Genomic DNA, 22152 nt, shown 5'->3' with positions numbered 1-22152 from the left:
CAGACTGGGTCATTTGACCAATCAGAGCAGAGTAGACCAATCACAACAGACTGGGTCATTTGACCAATCAGAGCAGAGTAGACCAATCACAACAGACTGGGTCATTTGACCAATCAGAGCAGAGTAGACCAATCACAACAGACTGGGTCATTTTACCAATCAGAGCAGAGTAGACCAATCACAACAGACTGGGTAATTTTACCAATCAGAGCAGAGCAGACCAATCACAACAGACTGGGTCATTTGACTAATCAGAGCAGAGCGGATCAATCACAACAGACTGGGTCATTTGACCAATCAGAGCAGAGTAGACCAATCACAACAGACTGGGTCATTTGACCAATCAGAGCAGAGTAGACCAATGACAACAGACTGGGTAATTTTACCAATCAGAGCAGAGAAGACCAATCACAACAGACTGGGTAATTTTACCAATCAGAGCAGAGCGGATCAATCACAACAGACTGGGTCATTTGACCAATCAGAGCAGAGTAGACCAATCACAACAGACTGGGTCATTTGACCAATCAGAGCAGAGTGGACCAATCACAACAGACTGGGTCATTTTACCAATCAGAGCAGAGAAGACCAATCACAACAGACTGGGTCATTTGACCAATCAGAGCAGAGCGGATCAATCACAACAGACTGGGTCATTTGACCAATCAGAGCAGAGTAGACCAATCACAACAGACTGGGTCATTTGACCAATCAGAGCAGAGTAGACCAATGCCAACAGACTGGGCCATCTGACCAATCAGGGCAGAGTAGACCAATCACAACAGACTGGGTCATCTGACCAATCAGAGCAGAGAAGACCAATCACAACAGACTGGGCCATCTGACCAATCAGAGCAGAGTGGACCAATCACAACAGACTGGGTCTGCCAGAGCAGAGGAAGCTCTCAGAAAGGAGGGGTTTAGTATGGAAGCTGGTTTCCATCACAGAATAAAAAATAAAAAAGGTCATTGTTCATTTTTCTCTCGCAATTCTGACTTTTGTTCTCAGAATTGTGTGAATTACAGTCACAATTGCAAGTTATAAAGTTGGAATTGTGAGATATAAACTCGCAATTCTGAGAAAAAAAGTCAAAATTGCGAGATGTAAACTTGCAATTGTGAGCTAAAAAGTCACAATTATCTTTTAAAATGTTTTATTCTGTGGTGGAAACAAGCTTCCATAGTTTAGAGAGACAGAATCCTTTATCGAACCGTTTCAGACACTGGAGAAAAGAGCTGAAATGTATTTTATGAGAAAATTAAAGCCTTTCTTAAAACTCCAAAACAAAATTAGGAACCACTGATTAGGAACCAAGAAAATTGATTAAAAAGCTCCAAAAAAATAGTTTAAAGGGGGGGTGAAATGCTATTTCATGCATACTGAGTTTTTTACACTGGTAAAGAGTTGGATTCCCATGCTAAACATGGACAAAGTTTCAAAAACTAAGTTGTACGTTTGAAGGAGTATTTTTGTTCCAAAAATACTCCTTCCGGTTTGTCACAAGTTTCTGAAAGTTTTTTTCGAGTATGGCTCTGTCTTACGTAAGATAGAGCGGAATTTCCTTATATGGGTCCTAAGGGCACTTCTCCGGTAAGATCGCGGGCGCGCGCGCACTCGTAGAACAGAGCAAGAGAGTGAAAGCAGTTCGCCATCAAAGCGCCCTGCCCGGCTTTTGGGAAGTCAATGTCACCAAAGAAGTGTGTTTTTGGTTGCCAGGGCAAGACAACCCTGCACAGATTCCCAAAGAACCCAGCGTTAAGGAACCCGTGGATGGAGTTTGTTTTCTTGAGCATAAACGGAGTTGTGTAAGACTGTTGTTCCCTGCATTTCGACGATGATTGTTTTATAAACAAAGCCCAGATCTACGGATTTGCAGATCGTCTAATGCTTAAGGATCGAGCAGTCACAATGATAAAGTTTCGCGGTCGTGCGTTGGAACGGTGAGTAAAACTGTTGAACAAATGTCTCTGTGTGTTGTTAGCTAGGCGGGTAAGCACATCTTTAGCTTCGCCCACACGGCCCGCCCCCAGCCGCTCGTTTTTTTCCGGAAAGACTCGGTACAGTCGATCTTTCAATTAAAAATATAATAAAACAAAAGACTTTTTGGAGATATGAAGGATGCAATATTACTCTATAGGTACTCAAGATTAACAGGAGATTGAGTGAAAATGAGCATTTCACCCCCCCTTTAAAAAAGTAAATGAATCATTTGCAGCAAGACCATAGTGTAGTTCTTAATCCAGTGCCGAACAATCCAGAAGACAATTTATCACTCATTTGACTTTCAGAAGTCAGAAGCAATTACAGAAAACATTACAAATAAAAATACAGAGAGAGGCACTTACCAGCGCCTGGGATGATGGCTAATTTAGTTTCAACTAGTCCCATCTTAGCAGAGGTGGCTGTAAAACAGGTCAAAGTGTGGGGAATCAGTTAGCCGAGGTTTTTTCAAATGAGATAAATGTCTAGTGTGGCATCACAACATTTGTATATATTCTTATTGTATAAATTAAATCCATTTTTATTGAAAATACTGTAATAATAATAAGATTCTTTCTGTTTTGTAATTTTGAATGCAATGGTAAAAAAAAAAGTACAAAAGCAATTTGACAAATTGCTTTAAATCTCCCTAAATTATATGTTCCTGTAGGTCGACCTGGTAGAGCATGGTGCTAGCAACAGCATTGCCATGGGAACACACTTACTCTACAGAGAAATAAACTGAGAAATAATAATACAAAAACACACTTGAAGGCATTAAATAATTTCAAAATTTGTTTACAGCATGGCAACTTTGAGTCACATTACACCAATTATGGTACTAAAATAGCCACAAATGAAAAGAAGGTGCCTTGTGTGTAACCATATGGTGTGAATTGAGCATTGCAGGAGACTTGTTATCACATCATTTCTATCTAAATCTGGGTGTGTGAAGAGAACATATGAAAGAGGACATCTGCTAACTGACAGCATAATGAAGAAATGCAAATTTATTTAAAGTCCCTGTGGTGAAAATCCAGCTTTTAATGTTGTTATATGTCTATGTGGTGTTATTAATGTGCTTTAAGACCAACCATGTGTAAATTCATAAGTCGACAGCATTGCTGAGTATTTCCTCCTTAAAACTGCAGTGAACCAAAGACAGTCTCAAGAACACGCTTTGAAATCACTGGTGTTTCTGACGTCACAAACTACCTTGTAACCAATCAGATCAACGTGTGATCGTCAACCAGTGGATCTCTGAGCTGAGCTGAGTGAGTGGAGGCGGGGCTCATTTGCATATTCATAGAACCGCGCATACTAAATGAGGCAAGGGTGTCGAATTACATTCAAGTTATTTTAAGGCATCAAGAATTTTTCAAGGAAAAAACTTAAATATGTAATTTTGCTGAACAAAGATGAGTTTTAAGGGATACAATTATTGACCACAGGGAGACTTTGATATTTTGTAATATAACTCAGATTGTGTTTGTCTGAAAGAAAAAAGTCAGATACACCTAGGATGGCTTCAGGGTGAGTAAATCATGGGATAATTTCATAAATAATTTTTGGGTAAACTATTTCTTTAAGAAATGCTCTGATAAAAGATAAATTCTCATGAGTGAACCAAGATCAATTAATTAATTTATAAAACCAATAAATAATTTTGGGTTGTTGTTCCACACTTTAACACAGATTAGACCTTCCCTACTCCTGATTTCCAGTGGAGCTTTAAATATAACTAGTGTAGTTAAATCAGTGGCCGGTTGCATAAACTAGTCATCAAATTTTTTTCTTTTTAAAGTCAGTCTTAACATAGTGGCTAAGTTTATGCAACTGGCCACAGGACTTCGAGGATATCTCTACATCTCTAATATGGATTCACATCGGAAGCACGTGGCAACAAGAATATTCTGTATTTATTCTGCAATCATTCATATTGCACTGTGTGATCAGCTTCAGGTTGTGTTGTGAAACATGTACCTGCCACTCTGATGTCACAGGCAAGAGCCATTTCAAGACCCCCTCCAAGGGCCGCCCCATCTAAAGCTGCAATCGTTGGCATGGGAAGAGTACCTGAAAAACATTTCATCAATGCTAAATCTGTTACCCATTAAAGAGGTGCAGCAAGCGATTTCTGCTGAACGCTGTAATATTTGAAATCACCAAAACAAACAAGCTCCTACACAAAAGGATCACACCCTATCTCGACGCCTTCGCCCCCACATTCACAGACAACGACTTTGGCAGAATCCGCTGTGCCTGCCGCCCGAGGGTATGATGTCATCAATAAGTGAAAGCAGTTTGTGTTACTATGATAATTCAGGTTGAATGTCTAATTGTTATCTAGCTCCTCTACTCCTTCGGTGGGAAAGTCCCTTCCATCCCAAAATGGTGATGAACCCAGTTTTCATGAACAGCTCCCTACATAATACGATAGTCCAAGTAACTAATATATTACAAATGTGACAAGATTCAGGGGTTATAGTGATCACTAAAAGGGGAACCAGAAGAAAAACCTTCACTTTTCAGACACACTTTGAGAGCAGATGCTTGAAACGGGGGGTGGGGGAGGTTTAGACGTTCCAGGCTTATAATAATAATAATAATAATAATAATAATGCAAATGAATAAACAAGCAAAGGTGACACACGAGTATATACAAGCAAAAAACAGCATATCTAGGCTCTGTAAAACACAGCAAAACCAATGTTACTCGTGTATACAGGAGCAATAAAGTAACATTGATGTCCGTTTTCAGGCATTCCCGATATTCAAGTAGCTCTGCGCAGACCGATCGGCGGCTGACCTAAAGCAGTGCATGCCGGTTAGAAATTTTGTCCGACTTGATACAGCGCCGACGCCACGTGACTGTGACGTGTGCCATCAAAGTACCGTGAGAGCGAATCGAGAGTAGCCGAAGAACTCCACTTCATTGATAGTAGCTTATGTTGAACTTTATTCTTGTTCAAACAGACGCTGGTATGAAGCAGTACATAAAGTATTGAATGAAAATGTCTCTGAAACATCTGTGTATTATTTGGCAAATACTGCATTTATTTCACTTCAGCTGTGGTAAAGTATGCAAACACCACGTGAGCGGTCACTGCGGGAACCAGAAAGTGTCCGACTTCACGTCTCCGTTTGCAGCTCCTCCCCGCCTGCACGCGGCTCCTCTCGCCGATCGGTTACATCCAGCCGCAGCCGATGTCCAACACACCTAATGTCTGTCTTGTGCACTGAGCTCTCTCTCTTCCTCCATCATGAGTGGACACAACCCTTACTGCTGATTGGCCTACTCTTTCCTCCCCCTTCATGAGTAGACACACCCCCTAATGCTGATTAGCTCACTCTCTCCTCCCCCTTCATGAATGGACACGGCCTCTTCTGCTGATTGGCTCACTCTCTCCTCCCCCTTCATGAGTGGACACGCCCCCTACTGCTGATTGGCTCACTCTCTCCTCCGAATCATGATTGGACACACCCCCTTCTGCTGATTAGCTCCCTCTCTCCTCCCCCATCATGAGTGGACACACCCCCTATTGCTGATTGGCTCACTCTCTCCTCCCCCACCATGAGTGGACACACCCTCTAATGCTGATTAGCTCACTCTCTCCTCCCCCTTCATGAGTGGACACGCCCCCTACTGCTGATTAGCTCACTCTCTCCTCCCCCACCATGAGTGGACACACCCTCTAATGCTGATTAGCTCACTCTCTCCTCCCCCATCATGAGTGGACACACCCCCTACTGCTGATTGGCTCACTCTCTCCTCCCCCACCATGAGTGGACACACCCTCTAATGCTGATTAGCTCACTCTCTCCTCCCCCTTCATGAGTGGACACGCCCCCTACTGCTGATTAGCTCACTCTCTCCTCCCCCATCATGAGTGGACACGCCCCCTACTGCTGAATGGCTCACTCTCTCCTCCCCCACCATGAGTGGACACACCCCCTATTGCTGACTGGCTCACTCTCTCCTCCCCCACCATGAGTGGACACGCCCCCTACTGCTGATTAGCTCACTCTCTCCTCCCCCTTCATGAGTGGACACGCCCCCTACTGCTGATTAGCTCACTCTCTCCTCCCCCACCATGAGTGGACACACCCTCTAATGCTGATTAGCTCACTCTCTCCTCCCCCATCATGAGTGGACACACCCCCTATTGCTGACTGGCTCACTCTCTCCTCCCCCACCATGAGTGGACACGCCCCCTACTGCTGATTAGCTCACTCTCTCCTCCCCCTTCATGAGTGGACACGCCCCCTACTGCTGATTAGCTCACTCTCTCCTCCCCCACCATGAGTGGACACACCCTCTAATGCTGATTAGCTTACTCTCTCCTCCCCCTTCATGAGTGGACACGCCCCCTACTGCTGATTGGATGGCAATTTGTTCATTTAATCGAATTCTTCCAAACACTATTCATCTCGGCCATTGGTACTTACTGTACATTTTACAATTACACAATGACCCAAAATGTGCGTATGAAAATCTCTCAATGTGATAACTTAATTGCAGAGATTAAACAATTCTGAGGCATCAATATTTCTCTACACAGCAAACATTCTCAGGTTTGGTATTAATATTTTCAGCAGTTTAACTCACCAAGCTCCGTTATAAGTGTCCTTGCTTTAGTAACAAAAGGTCCTACTTCACTCTGTTGCATCTTTGCTCTTTCTTTTAAATCTGCACCTGTTCAGACAAACATGTGTTAATGCAAATTTGTGTTATTGTGTAAGACACTGTAAATCCCATTTTTTCTAGTGCAAAAAGTAATGGAAATGTAACCACACAGGTATTTTTGTGTGTATTAAAATGTACTTTTGCCTTGTCAAATTTAAAGAGAATTTGATTACAAGGAGAAGTTTGCATGAGTTTTGTGAGTTTGAGTTATGAGTTTGACATGAATTTATGAAAGCAAGTCATAAACAACTGGAAACAATTGATCAGTGTTAATAAGATGGTGACTCACTGACAGACAGCTCAATGGAAACGCACTTGAACTTTAAATTAATAGACCAACAAAAGAAATCTAAATTTACTGTTTTAATAAATAAATGTGTTCCAAAGCTGCTGTCACATTTCTTCTGATCATGTAAACCATTTTAAGTTTGTTTCATTCCAATCCGTATGACCTCATCTTAATAGTGTACAATCCACTATTGCACATTATTCTGAAGGCAATGTTTGTTTTAAGCTTTCTTTATAGCTTTCTCTACCGATGTGTCTATTTTCTGTTTATCTAACCAAGACTATTGTGTATTCAATAATAATATCATACCAACATCAAATCCTGACAATTTGTATACAACTTGCATGAATCACTTTAATGGCTACATACCTGCGCAGAATATTCCCGGCACCATACTGCATAAAATTACAGTGCGCACTTTGTTGTTCTTCTTCAGTGACTCTACGGCTTCTGACATCTAGCAAAAAACAATCACGAAAAGGGGGACATTATAGAGAGCCTAAGTCCCTCCCCTTCCGGTCGACCACCATGGGACCTTATTTCGGAAAAATATTGTATGGTAGTCAATGGCGAGAGACAACAAATATTTTGATCTCGTTTGAATTGTGCCCTGATTTACACATATGATGTTTGTCAATTTAAAAGATACATTTTAAAGTCAAGAAAGTCGCAGTTTGATGTAAAACTGCTGAGGTATAAGACTGTGAAAATACGTAATTACAAAGACTACAAACCCAGAAGGCGCACACGCGACGTCATACCTTTTCTCTCAATGAATGAAGCTAACTTTACTGAAGCTAACGTCTGTCATTTTTTCTATAGTCTTACATTATAATCGTAACGTTACGCCTTCATGCCTGAGTGTTTTGAGCCAGAATACACACATACGAGCAACGGATCTTGTGACGTACATAGTGCGAGACGAGAGATGTAGTTCATTGAGCGATTTTCACATAAAACTAAACGTTACTCTTCTGTCTTATGACAAACTGCGAATTTCTTGACCTTCATAATTACCTTTTAAATTGACAAACATCATATGTGTAGTTCAGGGCACAGTTCAGACGGAATAAAAAGATAAGTTATCTCTCGCTATTGACTTCCATACATATTTTTTCCGAAATAAGGTCCCATGAGCCGGAAGCGGAGGGGCGGGACTTAGGCTCTCTATGTAGGCCATAGCTCTTATTCGTTATCCAATCAAACGCTGTGAACATCTGTGCCTCATTTGGGCACTGCTGTATGGAGTCGAACGGGGCCTCCAGTGCTCTAGGAATTGGTACAGTTTCAACATTAGCCCTGTTCGACTGGGGCTGGGGGGGATTCATGTTTCAGACGCACTTTGTGATTTTAATCCTGTCCGAATCTGCCAAGTCTGTGTTTTTCCTCTGAGAAATCTAACGCTTCTCCTCACGTGTTTTTGACCCACCGTTTACGCACCAATCTTCAGCATGCTTTCATTTAACTTCAATATTGATGATATCCGACGAAAAAAGAACATTATAAAAATTAATAAATGGAGCCAAATCGCGGAAACTGCAAAGATTGGCCAATTTAATATCAGTGTCAGGTAAGAGTAAGATACTTGTCTAGATTTCTTTGCTCACTTATGTGAGTTTATTATAAACAGCCACTGCAATAAACTCGTGAAGTTTACTTAAAATTGTGATTTCACAATAAATCAAAATGATATCAATAAAATAATAAATTAAAACGCCTTATCTCAAAAAGAACGAAAACGAAGTATAACTGAAGCTGTGAGTGCAAGTCGCCAAATGCGAGTAATAATCTGTGTTGTTGAGTATATGAAACCGTGTCAATCAGCCATTGGTCGGTAAAATCCACGTCTCAGACAGTGCGAATACTGAATTGAGCTCTCTTTCAAATCTTCTTGTGTTTGAACAAACATATTTCAAACAAAATGATGTCAAAATGCCCGTCTTGGCAAGTATCCTTGTAAACAGTGGAGAAAGAAAACGTATCAGTGAAACAGTATAATGGATTGGTGCATTCGGTCTTAAAGTGACAGCAGCCTAATATACCGTGTTTTAATGTAAATCAAACAACAAATGACAAAGAGAAATCACTCACTGCTCTAGGCTGAATAACTTTTGCAACTTTAATAGGGATTAATCTATGTTTAATGACTGGTGAAAAATATTTATGGCCGGTAAATTTTCTTAAGTCACCAGCCATTGACAGGTGTGGCTTTTACAGTTTTAGTGAGGGAAAGAACTATAATCCCACGAAGCACTGCGAACTGCATAATCAAATTAAAAGCGATGAAGAAATATAAAACTACTGTTACAAATATTGATTTTTTGTATATACAAAATATATCAAATATACAATATATTTCAAGCGTATTGCAAAATATGCATATATATCAAAAACTTTCATTATATTGAGAGAGTAGGGACTAGGGAGGTCGGCTCCATTACGTCATTCGCAGTGCTTAGTGGGAGTGGGCGGAGCTAAAGAGCTATTTTGCAGTGTTGCTTTTTATGACTCTCTGATTGGTGGAAATTTCTGTACAGCATCATATGTAATGTTGATCTTCACCAGGAATTTCACTGTTAAACATGATTTTTTTTTTTTTTTTTTAAATAAGTTTGAAATAATGTGGGCTGACAGCTTCAACAGAAGCAAATACTATTGATAAACAACCTCATAGCTCACAGTAGGACTGTCTTTAAAGGTTTATAAGTTATTGTTCAAAATCTATTTCCCAATAGAGAAAATAAAAGGAGTTTTAACTTCCCGAACCCGACCATTGTATTCCATTACATTCTGATAAGTAACATTTTACAAAATAGGCCTACTCACCATCATAACAAGATTTTTGCTGATGGCATTTTTAGATTCAGGGCGATTAATCCCCAAAACAACAATCCCTAAAAACACAAGAAAAGTCAGACTTCAGAAAATTGCAGGAAAAGGAACAGCATTATGAGGGGGGAAATCATAACAAGTGACATGAAAACTTAAAGTGACAAGAAACTCTCTCTATATAAAATAAAATAAAAGTTTAGAACATTTAATTGAAAATATGTTATGTCGGGGTAAAGTTAATGAGATGTTAAACTCAGGCATTGTCAAGGACACATGATTGCCACTTGCAGTAAGAGGCACTGAAACCGTTGAATTATGGGGCAGTGCAGAGAGAAAGGGCTTTGCGTGACAGAGGTTAGACTCGTATCCTCCGAGATCATCAGTGCCTGTGTCTGGTTGTCTACCTGAGTCTTCACCGTCCAGGTGTCTGACGATCAGGTCATCTCCAGCCTGAGCGCCGGAGCTGTGCGGTCGGACACCTCCGCTGAACGCGTGACGCGCACAACGCGCCCTCTCGGTTAGACATGTCTGCGAAACACTGTCCGACCTGCACACGCCGCTGATAATGCTTGCTGGACATCGGACAGTCTGAAACAGCACTCTGCACCTCACTAAAGCCGCCATGCTGAAGCTTTCCTCCACTGTCAACTCTGAACTGTGCGAGTGACGTCACGTGTTTCGGCGGTCACGTGACCGCTGACTGGGATTTCTCTGAAGAGAAAAGCTGGTTTTGCCCAGGCGTCATGAACTTCAGCACACAGTTCTTTAGGTAAAATATATATATTATATAGCCTATATGTCATTTAAATAGTACATATGACCTAGCTGTGCGTGCACCATTTGTTATTGCCTTTTACATTTGTTCATTTAACACGCTTTTATCCAAAGCGACTTATCACAACAACATCACGATTCATCATCATGATTACGCAATTTTTTTTAAATATTTTAGATGCCACGGACTGACCCCCCAAATATGACCTATTCTATCTTTGTTGATAATTTGTGCAGTCAATGGAAATGAATGGGTTTTGTCATTTTAAATACATTTTGTTTACTTTTAGAAGAACCAATCAATGTGTTGTTTCAGCATGATGTCCAAAATAAGTTTGGTTTCCTGATGCAAAACCAGTTTAAAACCACCACCACAAACACAAGCATTACTGATGATTATATACTGAAAATGGTCTGAGCCCATTAGTCCACAAACCTGATTACCAAACAGGACATCGATTTTCCTTTTTTATAATATCAAAATTATATCACATGCTGAAAACATTTAGGTAACACTTACTATGAAGCCTGTATTGATAATGCATTATTTATTAGGGTATTAGTGCATGCTTTATACGTGTTTAGAATATGTTATATCATCTCATGAATATTTGTAACAACAGTTGTAAAACATTATAATACTTGGTTACTTTTGAGAGTGTGATGATTTATTACACAATGAACATTATATCCACCTTTGTGATGGATTATAGTTATATTGACATGGTTTAAGACCTGCATAATATTACTTAGTTAGTTGTTCATATTTGAGTGTTTCCTGTGAGGCTAATGTTTAATTCAGTGTGAGCTACAGAAGTTCAAGTTCACTGAAAACAATGTAATATGGTTGTGCTGATATTACAATAAATACTGTAAATGTGTCATAAAATCCATTCAGGATATTTTTTCTTTGCAAAAGAAAACTTAACTTATGTTACTTTACTTAAAGCAGTCAAAGACCACTTAGAAATATTTTGACCAACTTATAAAGCCTTTTGGATGTTTACGAGAAGACTTGACAGAAGACTTGTATTTGTAACTTGACAGTAATTAAAAAGATGTAAGATATTGTGTAGATCTTAATGTCAAGATATGAGCCTTATAACACATCATAATTATAGGAACTAGAATACATTATAACTTATGTGGATATAACAGGGTGTTCAGTGTGTTATAAAATCATGATGCTTAATGCTGCGAGCGAGAAAGGGGAAAAGAGACAAGTATTTCAGTGCTTGCATTTATTGTAAACAAAAGAGAACATACAATGTACAATACATTTCGAGAAGTTAACATTAACAGTAGCCCAATTTTTGGCTTTTGGGCTGCAAATGGAGTCATCAAGAAGACACGCCAAACTACAACAGTAAGTGCACAAAACACCATTCTTCTCAATGAAGTGCAGCTTTTTGAAACCATACCGACCGCACAGTGCAGTAGCGAACACAGTGGAAAACAGGCGTTGTGCAAATAGAGAGAACTCCGTTTCAGAAACGTCCTTTTCATAACGAGTCAATTTCGGTAGTGCTTTTTGTGAACTCGATTACAGACCCCTTTGTAATCAGTCTTTTCAAGGAGGCCACTTCTGCCGACAGATCGGCAATGCCCTGTTTCAAGTACAAGTTGTCAGATTCGGAGTTGGCGTACGAGTTGTTTTCAAGGTCGACGATGAGTTTGTTAGGTCTGGGAGAGTCTGGACAGTGCCGGTGTTTGCAGCCGGTCGGTTCCTCCTGGTGATCATTGGGCCACTCCTTCGGCTGGTGACTCCAGTCCTGAACATTGGTCACCTGGAAGGACATCGGGCTAAGAGACGACTGGATGTACTCAGGCGTAGTGTACTGACTCATTTGGTAGCATCCACTTGCAGACATGTCAATGGGAAAGGAGGCCTTGCCAGATGATTCATAGTCGGGGTCGATAGCCTCCACTTTGATCTGGATGGCCCGGGCTTTGATCCTCAACTTGTGGGGCAAAGCTGAGGCACTGGCATCTGGCACTTTAAGGGTCGACACAATCACACTCTGTGAATCCGCCCTGGGTGGAACGGGACCCTTCGGGACCTGCTGTTCGTCCTCTCCGTCCGAGGACTTGCTCACGGCCCCGTCATCGCCATCAGATGTCCGTGGCGAATTGCTGGAGGATCTGGTGATTTGCAAGAACGGAGACGGCTGGGAGAAGCTCCCGGGGAAAGGGCTGCTAAGGTAGTTCCTGTACAGTTCATAAGGACTGGCCCTGTCTTTGGCGTATCTGCCGGCTTCCAGGGGTTCCTGTTTGATGCTGTCAGGGGTTCTGGAGATATTTATAAGTGGGCTCCCTTGGGTCACTGTGCTTGAGTTGGATCTGTCGGACGAGGCGCTGTGAGGTGAGTGCTTGATGACTGATATGCAGCTGCTGGTCAAGCGTGCCGGTTCCAGTTCCCCCGGGTAGGAACCATTGCTGGCACTGGCTGGGATAAAGTCCTGGTAGAGCGCGGCAGTGGAGCTGGAGATGTTCTGCACCTCCTGAGCATAAGCTGCTGAGCTCACTAGACCAAACCTGAGTTTAAGAGACAGAAGCTCGGATTTCAGCGACGCGTTCTCTTCCCCGAGGGCCATGAGCTTGTTCTCCAGAACCATATCGTTGAGTCTGCGCTTTTCTCGCGAGCGCTTGGCTGCTTCGTTGTTCTTGCGCCTTCTCTCCCAGTACATGTTGTCTTTCTTCTCATCTGGTATGAACTCGCGTTTTCTGCGACAGGTGTTGGACTTGGTCTTGAAGGGCATTGTGGACAACTTGTGGTTGATCAGGTCCCGGTCTGTCCCTTGCAAAGCCACTGCCAGCACCAGGGCATCGTCTCCACCGTAGGGCTCCTTTTTAATGGCTTGCATATTACACAGGGTTATCATCAAGACTGCGTAAGCTCATTAGTTGGCTCCGGTTTTAAGTAAACATCTCATCGTAGACCACGTGCTATAGAAGTCATGTGTGTCCTCTTTGTGAAGTCAGTTCCAGAGAATCTTTTTTATGGATCTGGGGAGATAAAAAAAAACAGATACACATCATCATTAATCTGGTCAGGAGCGTTTCAAGCCTTTTATCAGGAACCCCACCTCATAACAAAAGTGTCAACAGATTTTTTTTGATACTGCTGTGGATATAAGGCCCTGTTTACTCCTGGTATTAAGATGCATTTGGTCGATCGGATCACAAGTGGACGAGGGAGAAACATTCCTGTTTACACCTGGTGTTTTAATCCGTCTCTTTTGTCCACTTTCAATCGCTTCTGTCCTGATTTCTTCGAGGTGAGGGTCTATGGGCGGGTAAATGTATGGGTTTTTCCAGATCTTTCGATCTAATGGACAAAATAAGCTTGAGCAATTTACATATGAACGCACTCAGAGAACATCAGCTTTAGTTTCGGTTCTGACAGCCGTAAGATTACGCTGAGCGCTGTGAGTGTGTGTTAGAAATCAGGAATGGTGAGAGAACACTGTGCTGGGTTTGTTTTTCATCTTCAAACTAAACTTGGGTCTCCAACAGTCAAAGTTTAAGTCCCGTCTGGCTAGAGCGTTTCCCATAATGTTCATGCGTTAGGCCAGTAGACGGAGAGAAGACGGTCTTTAGTGGCTGATGAACACATGAGTGTTTACACTATGAAAGCAATCCGATCAAATGTGTTTTCATCTACCTCTGGAAGTGGTCGTAAGTGGACAAGCTCAAAGCGTTTTAGACCCTGTTTACACCTGTATTAGTGTCGTCCACTTGAGATCCGATCGACCAGACGCATACCAGATGTAAACAGGGCCTAAATTGTCTTTACCTGCAATACAGAGTGATATCTGCACGAGGAATAAAGATCTGCTTATCGGATGAAAACATTTGCAAGTTTTGTTCCCTATAATAGATTGTAGGTAAATATCCACCTCATCCAGCACTCTTTCTGTTTTCTGTTTTATAAATAATCCTTTATGGCGTGAGAAATTGCTGCAAATGTGAGTGAACTGTCTGAATGAATCTCGAACAGTTTCAGATGATTTGCAAACCCGCTTGACACTGATCAGATCAAAAGAGAGATTCGTTTCCGGTCTGGCATCGCTAGTTCTGATCATAAACAGAGAACAGACAGGACAAGATTGCTGAAATATTATCATAAGGAAATATTATTTTTAGCGACGCCCAAGTACACAACACAATTAAAGTCACTGACCAAAGCAGTGTTATTTTAGTATCACTGAGACTACTTTTTACCAATTAGTTTTTATTCTTATATTTTGTTTTCATTTTCATTTTAGTTAAAGTTTTAGTAATTTTGCTGTGTTTTTGTCTTTTGTATTTGTCTAAAAACGGTGTACATAGTTATTATTAATTATTATTTCAGTTTTAGTATTTTTTGGAGGCTACATCAACTTTATTAAATGAAAATGAGAAATGTTGCCTTGGCAATGTCAGCCAAATAAGTTTATGTATTTTTATTTTTATTTTTGCATTTACTTATTTATTTCATTTTATTTCAAGTCACACTTTTTTATGGTTCTATTTTTATTCATTCATTCATTTATTTATTTCATTTCATTTCAAGTGACACAAGTTTTTTTATGGTTTTAGTTTTAGTTAATAGCCCTTAACCACAGTTGACTTCTTTGAAACATGAGAAAAGTAAGAATGATCAGTGTTTCTATTTTAAAAAGCGCAGGAAAATAGTTTTACATGTTGATATTATGCAAGGCGAAACGTGCTTATTAAAATTATGCTCTGCCCCATTATGTCATCATTTTTGAGGCGGGTCGTGCTCAAAGTAATGCAACTCACGCTTTCAAACGGGCTTATTTAATGTGGCTGTGATTGAATTAAAATACGGAAATCCTTTCGAAGTAGTACGTTCATATAGAGGCCGGTATATTATTATTATATTCACAGCGTTGCAGAAGACGAATTTGCAGACCGGATCTGACAATGACCTTTACCGTGCAGATCACACAGCTGGAGTTACATCATCTAAAGCGGGCTGTGGACATAAACTGTAAAGTTTTCCGTGGTAACGAGCACTGCGGTTGATCACAGCACTATTATAGAGAGGAGTTAGAGCCAGGCTGAACTCAGGCTCCAGTACAGGCGCAGATCGAGCAGGGAACAAAGGAATGCGAGCATCACATACACACACACACACACACACACACGTGGCTGATCACAGACTAATTCATTCATACAGAAAAATGCGGTCGAAACATCTCTCAACTCCACAAAACACGGAAAATTACATGTATTCTTATACAATAATGGTTTATGGCAACACATTATTTCTCTAAGTCAAACCGAGAATACATTTTGGGTGAGTGTTCTGGTTTTGGGATTCATGGAATAATAAAGAGATGGGCTATAATAAAGTTATCTGGCGTGGAGTGACACTTAAACCGGGTTTAATATGGACCACACATCATAGGTTACCCCTGTTGTGTTGTTATTTGACAGGCCTTTAATGCACATTCACCCCATCCCGACAGACACACTCGGGACAGTCAAATCTGTGCGCGTGAAACATTAACCCTAGCGATAGGATTCAAAGATATAGATTTGTACAGAAATATCAGTTGTCTCTGAGCATTAAACAACAGCTCGATTGTGATGTCGTGCCGTTGCGGTGTTTTTTTTTTTTTTTTTTTTGTCAGAAATGTCCCAGCTTCCGTTATTATGCAAGGACTGTAAGAGTATCAGTCACTATTACACAATGAACGCGAACAAGCGGAGCGACATTTAATTTATGCACGTATTACTAATATTTACTATTAAAGCTATTTTAATTTCAGACAGTATGACTGCAAAATATTAAATCCACCAATCATTTAGACTATGTAACATTAAACTGTGTTAAATGAACTTGCACAACGTGTCAATGTCTTCTGTGCTGACCTGAGCGCTTGATACACCCACATGAATACTGGGTCACTTGTGCCATCCCGTCTCCAAATCTCTCAAAAATACCATAGCCCATACTAGTAATGATTATGAGCGGTACAAATGCATGGGTAATTATAACGCTGAACACTAAAATTCGTCTGCATTGATATGATGTTGAGCGAAAAATAAGTATGGCGCACATATTGCAAATAAGCCACGTTAAAGTTGCTTTACTGTATTCATCTGTTACAGTCATGAACACCGGCTACCGGTTGAAACCCCTAAACGAGCCCTATCAAGCCTCACAGTAGAAGAAGAAAGCAGTACCTCTAATAAGCAAGGGTCCAGTTAGACGGAGGTCCGGGATAAATACTGTAGGCCTATATGAAAACATTCAAAGCTTCAGTAGCAGTCATAAAAATCCCATCTGGAAATGATAGTTGTGTTTCTCCTGCGCGTTTTCCTGGCGGAGTGATTGCTGCCTCATGGATCTGTGTTAGTAGGTCACCACTGAAGCGCATTGGCAGCGTGCTTTGACTGACACATCGAGCGACCAATCCAAACGCAGCATCTTCCGATTTCAGCCAATCAATCGCTCCTCTAGCGCACATATGCAATAATGACTCCATAACAATATGAACCGTGATATAAACCTTATGCGCTGGAGAATCATAGAAGGTTTTATTCTCACCAGTCAAAAACTCACTATACTGGATGCTATGTTTTCATTATAAAGCAGTCAGAAGTCATTCTGTAATTTGGGGACATTGGGTTTAGCAGCAGTTAAGAAATATTACAATATAGTAATATAATATACAATATAGTGTGTGTTTAAACTTACGTTTTTGTGGTAAGTTAGCACTGTATTTTTCTATGGCATCGTCGAAGAGTGTATTTACTTATTATGAGTTAACGAAAGTTATCAAATGACGGATGTCATATCAAATACCAGTAGAGCAGGTTCGATTTTACAACTATAGGCGTTCATTCATAAATCCGTAAGATCTTACCTTCATACTGTGGAAATACAGAAAAGGGGCGAGGCTACATAAGAGGTACACCTTTAATAAGTCTCTTCTTATATGAAGTGCTCACAATGAAACTTTCTGAAAGCATTTTCTCCAACCGGCAACCAGATTTAGAATATCTATACATGAATCTCTGTGTGCCAAACATCAGTAAACCATGTCTATAACGCATTTACCATTAGCCTGTTATTATTATCATAATTACTGCTAGTAGTAGCCTATAATTAGTATTATTATAATTGTAAATCTTGATATAGAAATAAACAATCTCTAGTTATATAGCAATTATTCTAATTATTATGTCTAATTTTAATTACGTGTATGCAGTTGTTAAGAGAAATATCAGCACCTCTTCTGTTTGAAAGAAATAAGGCCAACTAGTGGCATTAAAAGAAAAGTTCACAGTCGAATGGATACCGTTTAAACAGACTTGCATAAAGGTGTTATGCATCATTATTACATCGTTTATAGGACACAGCCACTCTAGAGTTCAACCAGTTCCCACTTACATCACAAAACTCACTTTCCCAACAAATACAACTAGTTTGATATATTTATTATAGCATTCTATATAATTTATGGTTGTCTAATGGTCGATATGATATAACAGGTGTGAATGTGTTATGTTACGTAACCTAAAACTAAAGGAGTTGCACAACGTGGCGCCCGAGATGACCTACATTAAAAAAGATGTGTGCGACTGCGCCATCCAGTGGGAACACACACAGGTTTGAGAATGTACATTCAGAAAGAGTTTCCTACAAAATACACACATAAGCCTAAACCAAGCAAATGCTCATTATATTCATTAAAACATTTTAAATATATATTTAATTCTTCTTCTTTTTTTGTAAGTTGCAAAAGGTTTGATATTAACATAATATATATATATTTGAGCAATGTTCAAAGCATAACACATACCAAAGCACTCACTTGTGCAGAAACAACACCTTTTATTAAAGAGGTATTATAACTAACGATTCACAGTGCAAGGTGAGTGATTTTCTCTTAATTTAAAAGTGACCAATTAGACAAATGCAATAAAAAAATGACGATCTTTTTTTTATTACAGTCAGGAACACATTTGTAATGAGGAAAATATAGCACGAACGCATGGTCTGTTTTGCTTAATTTCCATTAGGGTGAAAAGCACGTGGACGCAAACCTTGCGTTAACACCTTTGTATCGCAGTTTGTGTGGAAGCAGAACTGACTGTTTGCTCGCTTGTTTTGGGCAGGTTCGTTCAACAGCACGTGTTTGCGCGGCTCCGATCGGTCCAGCCTGGCGCGCGCAATTCTGTGCCATTTCAGATGGGGAGCTTTTAGGATTATAACAGCGAGGCGTGCGCGACAGGTTGACCAGTGCACTCCTGTAGTCTGGCAGCCCAAGCATCGTTTGAGCACAGTCATTTCCATTCGCAAAACTTCTGTTCCTCATATAAGCCGCGTTGGCGCATGCATTTGTCCCGTTACTGTACCTGCCCATTGGATAATAACCATCCAATAAACTGATGCGCGGAGGTTTCGTAGTATTATAGGCAGCGCTCAAATCGAAAGCCGAACTAAAATGATTAGTTTGAGGACATATTGATCCGCAGCACGCAGGAAACTGGCAATGCGGCAGACTACGCAATGGCAACGCAGTTGTAGGAGCGGGTAAACTGCGCGGATAGCCGTCATGGGGCAGTCCGATAGGGAACCCGAAAGCAGCGTCCACTGGGGGGGTTTGGAGATGAACGGCAGAGAGTGCCGCCTTTAATTTGTCATTTTCCCGTTGAAGCTCGGCGGCACGAGTCTCCAGAAGATGTTCCTCCATCCTCTTGCGCTGGCGAGACCTCTTCGCTGCTTCGTTATTTCGGTTCCGCTTGAGCCAGTAATTCGTGTCTTTCTGCTCGTCAGGCGTGAACTCTCTTTTCCGTCGCGTCGCGTTGTTTGCGCGGAGGCTCGGCGTCGCGTGAAGTTGGTAGGCATCCCGTGCATTACTGAGGCAAGTCAGTTCATCATGCGTGGAGCAACAAGTACCCGATGACATCTCAGCAGGGGAAATCTGGTTCGTTATGCAAGGGTCAATTATTTGCAGTTTGTGTGCCAAAAAGTGGAGGATATATCAGTTATTATTTTGGTCCCGCCTTTCTTGGGAAGTGGCATGAGATAAAAACACCTACTTTACAGTCATTGGTTAACATGAACCTGCACACAACTCTCACTAGTACATATCATGAGCCATGTAAAATAAATGATTGTGCTGTTTTAATTACAATATCAAAGCAAAATGCTTTTCCAAAGGCTAGCTTGTAGCTTTCTAAAAGTTGAGGAAAACCCCACAAGTAATATCATATTATGTATTACTTTATTGGATTCTCCACGTGCCTGGATGAACAAAATATATGGTTAATATATATTTGTTAATAACATCTGGGTAGAAAGAAAGTTTCTGGTTGGTATGACTTTAAAGTAATACTACTGGTTAAACAAAACCTGCTTAAAAAAAGGAGACAGAAAATTACAAACCAGTTACAAATCTTCAAGAGAATCAATGGCATAAATTACAAATCTTTACAACAGGAATTCAATGTTTTATAAAAGCAACTTCTAAAAAAAGGACAAATGGCTTGTCTTTGCACATCCACATCTTATATAGTCCAATATCGTGATCCATGATGCACATCAATGACCTCAAGCAAATCCATTTGATCCTGTGGAGCTAAAATAAGTAAAATAATCAAAGTCTTGTTCTCGATGACACGGCCAACTATGACGTGGTTGCATTAATGAATGGTACCCACAAAAACAGCTGAAATGGTGTTTCAAGTTGCACAGCAACAGTAAGAACATGCATTCTTCTGAATAGCTTTGCAACAATTTGATTAAAACGCCCAAACCAACGAGATCCATTGCTGTGTCACATCTGCTACCGAACCCAAAGCAAAGCATCTTCTTCATAGACTGTGAAAAACTGCAGCTGAAATCTCTTATAAAAATATCTCCAACAGCATGACGTGTCCATCCATCAGTGTCTGCTGATAAACCCATGAATAACACCACGTCCATGTGTCATTCACCGGTTTCCCTTCACTTTTTAAACCTGTACAACTGATAAAAAAGTAGAAAAATGACATTGCAGAGAATGCCTCTTCTCATCTACTGTAACAGAGAGTCTATGCTTCTGAACTGATGGCGTTGCGCTCAGTCTGCGTGCTGTCGTTGTCCCCCAGGAGCTCGGTCTCGGGAACGGAGAGGTCCTCGTTGTGCAGACCGCTTTGAGACGCCCCGTCAGCGAAATCCTCCTCTGTGGCCTTCAGGTCTTCATTCATGAGGGCCCTCTCGGTGCCGGACCCGTTGGAGGGGGCCGTGGTGACGTACCCGGTGCTGGTGGAGCCGCTGCCGCTGTGGTGCGACCCGGCCTTGGCCACCATCAGCTGCTGAGGGGGGGGGATCTGCACCGGGATCTGCATGGGGTAGAAGTTCTGCAGGTACGGGTACGCCGGCATCGGCTGGTAGCCGTTGACTGGGATGTAGAGTTGGGGCGGCACCATTGGGCGCATCTGGCCCTTCATGGACACAAACTGAGGTTGAGGAAACGGAGACTTTTTGGGACTAACGTAGCGGGCGTTGCTGATGTTGCTGACGGGGCTTGTGCTGAGGGAGCTGGTTTGGGTGGTGTTGCTCGCTCCTGAGGTCTGAGCCGAGCTGTTGTAGTTGGACAAGCTCTCCCAGGTGCGCAATCGAGCGTGAATGTCTTTGAAGCGAGGCCTTCGTGCGGGGAACTCATTCCAGCACTCTAACATCAGTGTGTAAATCCAGGCTGGACAGTCATCGGGGCAGGACAGCACTTGTCTGTTGCGGACCATCTCAATCACGTCCTGGTTGGAGTAGCCGCAGTATGGCTGAAGGCCGTAGCTAAATATCTCCCATAACACCACGCCGTAAGCCCAGATGTCCGAATCCGTGGACAGCTTCCCGTATAGTATGGCTTCCGGGGACATCCAGCGGATTGGGAAGGGATTGGCACCCATTAGCTTGTAGTAGTCGGCGGAGTAGACCTCCCTGAACAGCCCGAGGTCCAGGATCTTGACATTGAGCTTATCGCACACCAGGATGTTTCGAGCAGCCAGATCCTTGTGGACCACGTGGTGGCTGGAGAGGTACTCCATCCCGGCGGCGATCTGTGTGACGATGTGTAGGAAGTCTGCCTGCTCCAGGGTGGATTTGACCGTCTTGTCGTCGTCAGAGCTGCCGACATCGGAGTGAGGGGATCGCATGACCAGGAACTCGTGGAGGTCGCCTTGGCCGGAGTAGCTGAAGATCATGCTCATGGGCTGCTCTTTCGTGATCACTCCCAGCAGGCACACGATGTTGGGGTGTTGCAGGCGGGACCGGAGCATGGCCTCGTGCCGGAACTCTTCCCGGAGAGGGCCCTCGTCCTTGTCTTTCACCGTCTTTATAGCCACCACCTGAGTCTGTTCACCTGGAGCTGTGCCGTAGAGGTGACCTTTGTAGACCTTTCCGAAACGGTCCTCTCCGAGCTCTTCCATGAACCGGACCGCAGAAAGGTTGAGTTCTCGGAGCTTTGCCTAGAAGTAAAAGAAAACGAGACATTTCAAGTCTGCTTTTGCTCAACTTAAGAGGCAAAATGTCAAGATGTAATAAAAATTCTGGCACATCGTTCCTCAAAGCATTCAGGTCCATTT

At 41.7% G+C, this 22152-nt stretch overlaps 3 protein-coding genes across 4 annotated transcripts in view; all 3 read right to left on the bottom strand.

Annotated features, from left to right (window-relative positions):
• Positions 1–10487, bottom strand: part of auh (AU RNA binding protein/enoyl-CoA hydratase) — a 40469-nt gene extending 29982 nt beyond the window's left edge. The window contains exons 1-6 of the mRNA XM_079862199.1: positions 10194–10487; positions 9784–9851; positions 7327–7414; positions 6591–6677; positions 3965–4057; positions 2347–2403 (exon numbers count right to left, since the gene is read on the bottom strand). Coding sequence (XP_079718325.1) covers positions 2347–2403; positions 3965–4057; positions 6591–6677; positions 7327–7414; positions 9784–9851; positions 10194–10413 — 613 coding nt within the window. The 5' untranslated portion in view covers positions 10414–10487. The remainder of the gene's footprint in view (positions 1–2346; positions 2404–3964; positions 4058–6590; positions 6678–7326; positions 7415–9783; positions 9852–10193) is intronic.
• A 1305-nt stretch (positions 10488–11792) lies between these two features.
• Positions 11793–16932, bottom strand: nfil3 (nuclear factor, interleukin 3 regulated). The gene is made up of 2 exons (XM_079860901.1): positions 16762–16932; positions 11793–13569 (listed from the first exon to the last, which is right to left on the bottom strand). Exon 2 carries the CDS (start codon positions 13443–13445, stop codon positions 12066–12068), a length of 1380 nt encoding a protein of 459 aa, XP_079717027.1. The 5' UTR covers positions 13446–13569; positions 16762–16932; the 3' UTR covers positions 11793–12065.
• Positions 16933–19541: 2609 nt separating this feature from the next.
• Positions 19542–22152, bottom strand: part of ror2 (receptor tyrosine kinase-like orphan receptor 2) — an 87878-nt gene continuing 85267 nt past the window's right edge. For both annotated transcript variants that reach the window (XM_079862181.1, XM_079862182.1), the window contains exon 9: positions 19542–22035. In XM_079862181.1, the coding sequence (XP_079718307.1) occupies positions 20620–22035 (1416 nt within the window). In that variant the 3' untranslated portion in view covers positions 19542–20619. The remainder of the gene's footprint in view (positions 22036–22152) is intronic.

Source organism: Squalius cephalus (assembly GCF_949319135.1).
Source record: "Squalius cephalus genome assembly, chromosome: 24".
NCBI lineage: Eukaryota > Metazoa > Chordata > Actinopteri > Cypriniformes > Leuciscidae > Squalius > Squalius cephalus.
This window is presented reverse-complemented; position numbering and strand designations above follow the sequence as displayed.